At 41.7% G+C, this 10,694-nt stretch overlaps 1 protein-coding gene across 1 annotated transcript in view; it reads left to right on the top strand.

The window, feature by feature from the left end:
- The first annotated feature begins 6,797 nt into the window (after nucleotides 1-6,797).
- Nucleotides 6,798-10,694, top strand: part of b3gat2 (beta-1,3-glucuronyltransferase 2 (glucuronosyltransferase S)) — a 47,588-nt gene continuing 43,691 nt past the window's right edge. The window contains exon 1 of the mRNA XM_061788930.1: nucleotides 6,798-7,778. Within this exon, the coding sequence (XP_061644914.1) occupies nucleotides 7,251-7,778 (528 nt within the window). The 5' untranslated portion in view covers nucleotides 6,798-7,250. The remainder of the gene's footprint in view (nucleotides 7,779-10,694) is intronic.

Here is a 10,694-nt window from a genome sequence, read left to right as displayed (position 1 = left end):
TCAACAGCAATTCCAACTCTCCAATAGTGACAGTTTGCACGCTCAAGTACACTGTTAAAGGCAATCCAGGTTGATTGGATTAGGAGTTACTTGCTTCAGTCCATGCATGATGCTGCTAATACAAGAGGCTGGCCAAGGTTCTGGCATGTCACTAAATTGTCTTAACTATATGAACTCCTTCCACACTTTGAACTGGACAAACAGTACTGCTGTCTTGTCTTAACGATTTTGAACAATTTATCTTTTTTTTTCATGTGAGAAACCCTACAGAGGATGATGAAAAAGAACAGCAATCGTTAGTCATTTCCTCCAAAGCAGATGTAAGACAGACCTTTACATGGCAACACAGTGACACAGGTCAGGTAGACTCGGGCCCGACGGATAGTAATTTTAGTTATTTTTTTAGCCTGATGCCAATTCTGAAATTTGGAAGAAAAAAGTCTGATAACCCATTAATTAAAATATATATATATATATAATGAATGAAATAACTTCTTTGGCCCCCTTTATGTCCCGATAAACAATTTTCCCTTAAAATTGCATTAAATTAATGGAAATTTTCTTTTTTTCCATTTCTTCTCCATCTTTTGTATAAAACATACAATTAAAAAAAAGGAAAAATAATGAAAAATAAAATAAAACACAAATATCTAGTGGCCAAAATAAGCCCAATCAAAATATACCACTCCTTTTCAAGGAACACAGTACTGTGCATAGAATTAAAAAAAAAAAAAAAAAAAAAACAACAGTACCTCAAGTAACATTAAGGCATACCTACCATTTAACCAGATTTTTTGGAACACAACTTTGTCATCTTATTCTAAAGGCCCTGTTTTATCCAGCTGGCGTGTCTCTGTCTGAATACTAGGGGCACCACGTAAAGAGAGTACTTCGATAAGAGATGAAAAAGAAGTAAGACACGAAGAAGTAATGTAGCGGAATGTCAAATGTATACAGTACAGTAGCTCTGTGTGCTGAACAGTAAATAAAGTGAATAAAAAAAGAAAAGACTGATTCTTGAGAAGACCACACCGACCAAACCCGACTGTCTGGAACAGGAAGGCCAGACAGCGACAGTGAAACTATGAAGCCGTGTGGAATCTCGCCATTGATCAGCAAACTAGTATCAGTAAACACCCAAAAGCTAGAAATATTGCTAATAACATTTCACATAAGTTGTCAAACTTGACAGTCGAGACCACATGAACATTTTAAACAAAAATGGTCCACTGTTGCACGGCCAGGACGAAAACCACACTGCTCCTTCTGAATCTGAGATTCGACTTCCTGAGGGATCCTCCCTCTCCAGCACCCCTGAATAGGCCTTACCAGGGAGGCTGAGGAGTGTGATCCCCCTGTAGTTGGAACACACCCTATGGTCCCCCTTCTTAAAAAGGGGGACCACCACCCCAGTCTGCCAATCCAGAGGCACTGTTCCCGATGTCCACGCGATGTTGCAGAGTTGTGTCAACCAGGACATCCCCACAACATCCAGAGCCTTTAGGAACTCCGGGCGAATCTCATCCACCCTCGGGGCCTTGCCACCGTGCTTTTTAACCAACTCGGTAACCTCAACCCCAGAGATAAGAGATCCCGCCTCAGAGACCCCAGACTCTGCTTCCTCATGGGAAAGCTTGTCGGTGGAATTGAGGAGGTCTTCGAAGTATTGTCCGCACCGACTCACAACGTCCCGCGTCGAGGTCAGCAGCTCCCCACTATACGCAGTGTTGATGGTGCACTGCTTCCCCCTCCTGAGACGCCGGATGGTAGACCAGAATTTCCTCGAAGCCGTATGGAAGTCGTTCTCCATGGCCTCACCGAACTCCTCCCACACAAGTTTTTGCCTGTTTTGAACAACCACGACCTCTAAAACGGTTATGATTTGTTTAACTATGTAAAATTCTTTGAGACCTCACTGTTGTGTCAAGATGCCAAACAGAAAAAGGGAAACTCAAACTTCATCTTTCTTAATTTCAACACTTTGAACACATATAATATATTAATAAAGAGCAAGAGCAATGGATAACACAAAAATATTGTACAAACAGTAAAAAAGATTTAACAGTAACAACTGTAGTAAAAATCTGCAATATTGCGAAACCGTGAAGCAAGAACTGCTATGTAGCGTAGGATTACTGTAGCTGTATTCCGTGATCATAAATTGCAGGGACTCATTGTTCCAGGGCTGCGACTCATTGTTTCCATGACATGTGCATGCTGGGACTCACAAAGTCTCTTAACACACCCTACACCACAGAATAATCAATTAGAATAATCTTTAGCGATATCCTATAATTGGGCCTTTGCTGACTTTGATCAGTAGGGAACAAATTTAACTGCAACGTTTTTCTAGAGTAAAATAAAATGTAATCCGGATGTGTCTGGATCTCTCAGGTTGGTACTGAAATCGAGTGGTTAATGGAGACATTATTCAGAAGGACTGAAGCAATGAGCATAAATGTTGCTTTGTCCACATGGTAAATATGTAACTTTTATTGGACTGTATCATTTTGCATTTTGCTCATTAGGATTTAATTTCTCCATATTCGTTTTCCCTCTAACACATTCATACATGCTTACAAATGATCTGTCCAATATGAAGTATGCAAAACAACATTGCAGAGTGGTAGTCACAAACTATACAGTATTTGTAGATTAATTGCTGTGACAGAACATTAAAATACAGTGTATTTAACACACACTTCCAGGAGAGGATCTGTTAAATGTGTTAGCTACTGATAATAAGATATTTTAAATCAAAGCGCTACTGTTTAGAAGTACGTTATGCTTGATGATTTTTATTTCTGAGCTGCACATTGTGTGTGAACAGATGGAGGAACATGACATCAAGGTTGATCAAGCTTGACAATTTACGATTGGAATGGAGCCTATAAAACCATTTGCTGTCATCCCATCAGTCTCTTAGAAGTGATTTATCCCTGGGTGAACTCATTAAATGGGTTTCATCCAACTCACTAAGCATAGGATGGATTTTAGTCTCCAAAAGCCACTTTGAGGACAGTGTAACATCCGATAATTTGCGGAGTACAATGTTCTAAAATAATGTTCTTTTCCCTTTCGGACTCTCATTCTAAACCAGACAATAAAAGGTACTTTCAAAAAAATATAGGTACTTTTCTCTTGTGAAATGATGACTCTGTTTGCCTGCAATGAGTTTTGTGTGAACTACAACTGTGGAATATAATGATGCATATCGTAATATGATTTAAAAAAAACATCTCCCGTAAGATAAAACCCTCTGTTTATATTATTATTTTAGATTTGATAGATTTCTGTCACCTCTACTGATGGAATCCTGTATTTTATTTTCCTTAGTACTATACTTACGCTGAGCAGGGAGGAAACAATGACCGAAAAACTCTACCTGTGAAACAGTTCATTTATAACCACTTTTAGTGGTTAACTGGTAGACATACTTGAATGTTACTCAAAAACTGGTTGTAATACCAAATATTTTGAATGGTATTTACTTGGTCAGTGGATATTTTTCTTAAATGTGTATTAATCATGTATTCGTTTGAATGTGTTTACGATATAAAATGTGTTTTATGAACAAATATAGGCCAGATAAGAGAAATGTGCCAATCATTTAATGTAATTTTAAGAAGAAATACAATATTGGGATATACAGAATATTGTTATTGGGATATAAAATTACCCGTATCGGGAAATAAAATGTTATCCTTATCTCACAGCACTAGTGTGAACCAATTGTAACGGCTCAGTAATTTTGCTTTGTTTTCCTCTTGACAGATCTCTATACACACAGTGCTGTGTGTATAATTAACAATCAATGATTAGCTTCTTGGCTGGAGTGAGAAACTCCAGCAAACTGTGGAAAAGCTCCACCGTGCGACAATGTTACAGCAATAAAACAAATGCACCCCAGATTGATCCTGCTGTTAAAGTACTTACGTAGATGTCATTCTTCGTCAGTTCAAGTGCATTAATTGCTTCCTTTGCAGATTGCATTGAGGCTCAATGATGTTAGCCTAGGCACGGTGACCATCTGGTTAGAGTGTCTGCCTCACACTTCTGAGAACCGGGGCCCCGCCTGTGTGGAGTTTGCATGTTCTACCTGTGCCTGTGTGGGTTTTCTCCACCTATGGCAGCAATGGAACAGTCCACCCCCATAATGACAACCATATGCTGGTCATCCTTCATGAACCAGGAGATTAACTGACAGGTAGGAACAAATCTTTTCTTTTCCCAACTTTTGTTGACTTTCTCCACTTTACTAACATTACTTGTGTTTTGTTTTTCATTGCAAAAACAACTTTGGTAGCACTATTTTTTTTTGTCATGAACTGTACATCACTAGATCCTATTGCGTGCAGGTCAACCCGTGCGCTTTTTGGGGCCTGCCTTTGATAGTGTAATTGAGACTTTTTATAGGGGTGGGTCATTGGTTAAGGGCGATTTCAAATATAAAAGTGTGAATCAGTTATTTTTATTGTATTGTTAACATTACAAAATTAAAAACCATCTCGGATGAAGTTGCAATTTTTGGATCACGAATATTTTGGAATAAAAATGGAATAATACATTTTGTTAGATCCCGACGAGGAATTTGCTATGCTCGTTGAAAAACGATTGATCATTTAAAACAATATTCAGAATGTGTATTCATAGTCCAGACGTCATTCACGGCTACATAGTACTTTACTTTTAAACATTCTCCACATAAACAGGGGGCAAAAACATAAATAAAACCTAGCGGTCTCGAACGAAGACACCCGGCTAGTGTTAGCCATTGTTAGTACGGGCTGCACTGTAGCTTGCATATACCACATGCAAAAGGTATTTTGCACTCCATCAATAATACTATATCTATATAATATACTATGTATAGGGCCGATTTTAGTTTGACAAAAAGTATTCAGAAGTGATAAGAAAGGGAATATTACAGGAGCTTCTACTTACTGTTTACACTCAGGACAGCCATCTTTCAAAGCCAACTTGGGTAAGTGAGAAATCCTGACTTCAGAGGGCGTTCCATTTGAAACGTCCGACGAGGAACTCGGAAATTCCGACTTCCGAGTTCAAATGGAACGCAGAGATAATAATCTGGCGATGACGCTTCACTTTGTGTCGCTGCGTGCCCTTGTTCTTCACCGCCATTTTGTGGTCGCGCCAAAGTATTTTGGCCCGAAAATGCGCTTTTGGGCCATTTTCAGCACGTAAAATTTTCCGGTGACTTGGAAATTTGTACTGCTGAGTGGAAGCTCGGTAACTTCGCCATGAAATACTGCTGAGTACGAGCGGGCCAGCGTCTAAAGGGACGTGGTGGTCGACACCTCGCGAACTGATGTTGCGCCGGGAAAGGAAAGCATGGTTCAGAAGCGGTGTTGCCGCGGTTACCTTGAAAAAGGAACTTAGTTACTTTACCGATTACTTGAGCTTAAAAGTAACTTAGTTACTTTACTGATTGCTTGATTTCAAAAGTAACTAAGTTAGAAAAGGGTAACTTTTTAGTTACTCTCAGCAGCTGCCAAGTGGCAGGAATATCACTTATCCACAGTAAAAAAAAAAAGCATTACCTTAACCGAACCCATTACTTGGTAATGTACGCCACACAAGTTACAGAATGATGTCATCAACACGAACCAATAACTTAAATATTCGTTGTGTCGTTGAAGCCACATTAAACGAGCAACTTAGTGCAGTAAACATGTAAACAAGCACACCATTCGCAGTACAATTCTCTTCTAGACTCTTAACTGATTGATAGATTGATGCCGATTGTGGTCCTTGAAGGTCCACTGTGTGTGTGCGTGTCCGTGCGTTTGTGCGTGCGTGTATATTGGCCGTACACACACACACACACACGCACACACCATTGCTCCCACTGTGGTAATTTCGATGCGAAGAGCGAGAAAAGATGACAAGATTACGCAACTGTTTAACTAGCAAAGCTGTGGGTGATTGACAGGGGGTGGGGGTCACTTACGTGACGTCAGCTGTGCAGTGCGCTAAAGCAGCTCGCAGTCCGGACTACAGATGAACTTGAATGTTCTCACTTTTCATTTTAAATATTATTTAAGATAAGTATTGAAAAGTCCTTCCGTGAGTCAGTCCTTATTGTATGACGATTTATGACCGGGCATTTTGGTATGAATAATTACCCCACAATGCATTGCGTGCGTAACATGACAGTGTTTTCTTAATGTGTAAATAAAAAAAGTAACGACAATCAAATACACTTTTTACTAAGGAAAATAACAAAAATAGTGTGGTGACAGTGAAATTGTGTATTTCTTTGCACTTTTATGGTACTGTACTGTCACTGTGCATGTTATAATAAACAATCCCCCCCCCCCCCCCAACGCTTCGTTGTGTCTATTGAATAACGCGTGGTCTGCCACGCTGCGTGATCGGTATAATATTTTTGAACAGCTGGTCTGGCCTTGGTACGAATCACCAGCCGTCAATGAGTACTTGGCGAGAAATATTGGTGACTCAAAAGTAATTATTGTTGTTTTGAAGAAGTAACTGCAGTCCGCGTTACTTTGCTCGTTCTATCGCAATGGTGACATTTTGGAGTACCGGCGTCACTGTTAAGGAGAACAGGCATTGTTGGAGGTGTACAATGCCAATGGAATCGGTCCCTTATTATTGAGACCCAGTTGTAAGTCGGAAGCGTTGTTTTGATTGCCACCCCTCATCACTTACTCTCTCTCTCCCTCCCTCGGTCCTCCTCTCTGTGCCGCCTCCCTCCCTCTCCCCTCCTCCTCCTCCGCTGCACCTGCTCCTCCCCATCCTGCCTTATTATCCTCACGCTGTCTCCAAGTGATGCTTCTCAGCGACGGGAGCGAGTGGTGCAGACCCCTCCTCCCCCCCAGGAGCGATCTCTCGGGATTATTTTCGCTCCGCACGGTATTGACGGACCGAGGATTCCCAGACATGTGGGCTTCTCGTGAGAGTCAGCTGCAAGTGGACAGGACGACAGGGAGCACATTGTGAGAGAGAAGAAGAAGAAGAGAGACTTCGGGGAAACAGGACCGCCCGGAGCGTGGAGCTCAGCGGATGTCGGGATCTCTAAATGGCATAGAAAGAACGAGTAACAACATATTCTTTGATTAATTAAAACAAGAGAGAGAGAGAGAGAGAGAGAGAGAGAGAGAGAGAGAGAGAGAGAGAGAGAGAGAGAGAGAGAGAGAGAAAGAGAGGCGGAGGGTCGCGATCAGCACAGTTCGCGATGAAGTGAGTGGAAGCTCGGTAACTTCGCCATGAAATCAGTGTTCTTCAGCCGCTTCTTCATCCTGCTGCCTTGGGTCCTAATAGTCATCATCACGATTGATATCGACAGCAAAAGAACCATCTGGACTCCGGGCGGTGTTCCGCGCAACAGGGCGCAGTGGGCGGGCCGAACACCTGGGCTCGGCGGTCCTAAGAGCCAGCCTGCCCTGCCGGTCATCTACGCCATAACTCCCACTTACACGCGCCCGGTGCAGAAAGCCGAGCTGACGCGACTGGCGCACGCTTTCCGCCAGGTCCCCCAGTTCCACTGGATCGTGGTGGAGGACTCCACGGGGCGCACGGATCTGGTGAGCCGCTTCTTGGCTCGGTGCGGGGTGCCTTACACGCACTTGCACGTCTTCACGCCGCGCAGGTTCAAGCGCGCCGGGATGCCCCGTGCCACCGAGCAGAGGAACGCGGCCCTGGGGTGGCTCAGGCAACACCGGACACGCCGAGACACGGGGGTGGTCTTCTTTGCGGACGACGACAACACTTACAGCCTGGAGCTGTTTGAAGAGGTGACCCTTTTTACATTTCCATCACTGAATAGACCTGTACTTGTTTTTGGTGGTCTGGTGTTGGTGGTGCTGATGCGAGTCCTACTATACTGTTCATCAAAACACCACTATTCCTTCATTTGGAAAAAGTCGCTTTAGAGATGGGAAAACTTTCTGTTAGATATCTTGCGCAACACATTTTGACATGATCTAATTCATTTGTGGAACAAGAAAAATGGGACAATTGTTACCTTGATGATATTATTCCAAGATACAAATGACGTGCATATCACTGAGCTCTAAAATAACACAAATCATTGATTGCACTAAGGTAGTAGCCTACTATTGCACTAGTTTCCCAGACCCCCTGTGGTACCTGTATTTTGTACATCTACGGTAATAAACCATAGGTAGGCGGCATGGTGAACGTATGGTTAGCACATCCGCCTCACAGTTCTGTTGTTGGGGGATCAAATCCGGGTACACCGACTTCCTCCGACATTCCGAAAACACGGCTGATTGAAGTCTCTAAATTGTCCATAGGTGTGAATATGAATGTGATTGTCTTTTTTTCTGCTATTGGATGTCAACCAGTCCTGGGTGTACCCTGTCTTGCCCAGTTAGCTGTGATAGGCTCCAGCTCATCCGTGACCCTAATTATAAGGAGTACAGAAAATTAATGGATGGATATTATATGTACATGCTATATGATAAAGTCTATAGTTTTGGGAATTACACCTATATATGTTCGCTCTTTCGATTTTGCTAATGGCAGCACAGTGTACCAGTGGTTAGCGACTCTGCCTCACAGTTTTAAGGCTCTGGATTTGATCTGCGTCGAGTTTGCATGTTGCGTGGGTCGCCCACATGTGTGAGAGTGAAGCGTTGTTTGTCTACATGTACCCTGCGATTGGATGGAAACTGGCCAAGTAACCCTCCTATTGCCCAAAGTCAAATTTAAGAGGCTCCAGCTCATCTGTGAGCAAGCACAATAGAAAATGTATGGATGGGTGAATTTTTGCTTGTTTTTAATTGGCTGAGCAAAAAAAAAAAAAAAAAAATCAACAAAATGAACAAAACACACACTCATATGGCTTTGGGTGAGGGTAACGAACTGATTATACTGGGGAAAGGGTCTGCTAGGCCAAGTCCTGGAGCACCCACAGGCCATTCCACCCATGGCTGCATACCAAGAAAACTATCATGATGTTCTTTCTTAATACAAAACTTTCTTTCAACTGTAATGCTACTGTATCTCAAAGACAACACACACACACACACACACACACATACACACGCACACACACAGACATATGAAAAATCAGAAGCCATTCATTTAATACTCTGTTATTTATATGTAAATATAATGTATTTTTGTATACTGTGTTTATGTAAACCATCAAGCAGTCAAGTAGGACACAAGAGTAGCTACATGATTCAAAATTTTAGAAACAGATTGCATATGACTTTACATCCTAATCATTAGGTACTATTCCAACGAATGCAAGAGCATGATGGGATACAACAACAATAGGAGTTAAGCTGTTTAGTTACAGCATCAACACTTTGATGATAAAGGACCTGATTGTAGCTGTGTCAGGATGTACCTGTAGGGAAAAGTCATTTGAAGGTATTCCCAAAATGGGACAAATTCAAAAGAATACAGACAGAAAGAGTTTTTATGTAGATGGGGGCCCAGATTTCCCCAGGGAGGCTGAAACCATATTTCACCAGGGAAGCCTTTATTAAGCCCAGGTATTATAATCGTAAATCTGCATGTCTGTGTGACGTTAACTGATACGGATATGCGACTCAGAGAAAGTGCGAGTTGTGTGAAAGCTGCAATGAAGATTAAATGAGCACAAAGCACACTGCTTGTGCCTTGGTTGCTCTTACCAGTTCATTCAAATCAGACACCTGCACAGAATTTAATAGTCATGATTGTGGTTAGTTGAACTGCAGCATCTTGCAAGTGTCAAAGGGTGGCATTGATCTTGAATCATAAAGGTAGTCTCATATGCACGTTTCATCTATCCATCTGCTTATCCTGTTTAGGGGGGCAGTGGGACTGGCAAGTATGCCAGTTGCGATACTCCCCAGACAGATCACCAGTCAATCACAGGGCTGACACATGGAGTCAGATAACCATTCACCGTCACAGTCGCAAGTCAATGTCTTTAGTTAACCTAACAGTCATAATTTTGGAAGCCACGTGACATGTAAACTCTACACACAGAGGTCGAAGTCAAGATGAGAACCTTCTTGCCGTGCGGTTACTTCTACTTATTTCCCCAACTTGTAATATCTTTCTTTCAGTGTGTTTGAAAAATATTGTAATTATTTGCAATGGTAACTATTATATGGATATGCAAAATTGAAAGTATTCCACTACACTTTTAAAGTCTGCAAACTAGCAATTAATGTACCGATATATAATATTTTAGTCACTGATAGTAATAGTTGTTTATTCGCCTGAGGCAGGCAGCATGGATTCAGTCTCTACTCACAGTGCGAATCTGAGTGTGAATGCTTGTCTGTCTCTGTATACAGCGGCTGAAAATAAGTATTTAACACGTCACCATTTTTCCCACTAAATATATTTCCAAAGGTGCTATGGACATTCAATTTTCACCAGATGTTGGGAACAACCCAAGTAATAGAACAAATAAGATCAGAAATTAAGTCGTGTGTAATAAAGCCAAAACAATATCTAAAATCTAACAATAAACAAACAGCAATGCAGCCCCTTGTCAGTGCAAATGAATATCAGCTGGTTCAGTCCTAATTGATGGCCTACAAAAAGGTCTCATTGCCAAGGTGTGAGTGAAGACACATCTCATGATGGGTAAGAAAGAGCAAAGAGCTGTCTGAAGACCATCGCAAAGTAATTGTTGCAAAAGATAACGATGACATTGGTTACAGGCTCATATCTAAGCT

The sequence above is a fragment of the Phyllopteryx taeniolatus genome, chromosome 11 (assembly GCF_024500385.1).
Source record: "Phyllopteryx taeniolatus isolate TA_2022b chromosome 11, UOR_Ptae_1.2, whole genome shotgun sequence".
Classification (NCBI taxonomy): Eukaryota; Metazoa; Chordata; class Actinopteri; order Syngnathiformes; family Syngnathidae; genus Phyllopteryx; species Phyllopteryx taeniolatus.
Note: the sequence above shows the minus strand (reverse complement) of the source record. Positions and strands in the feature narration are given on the sequence as shown.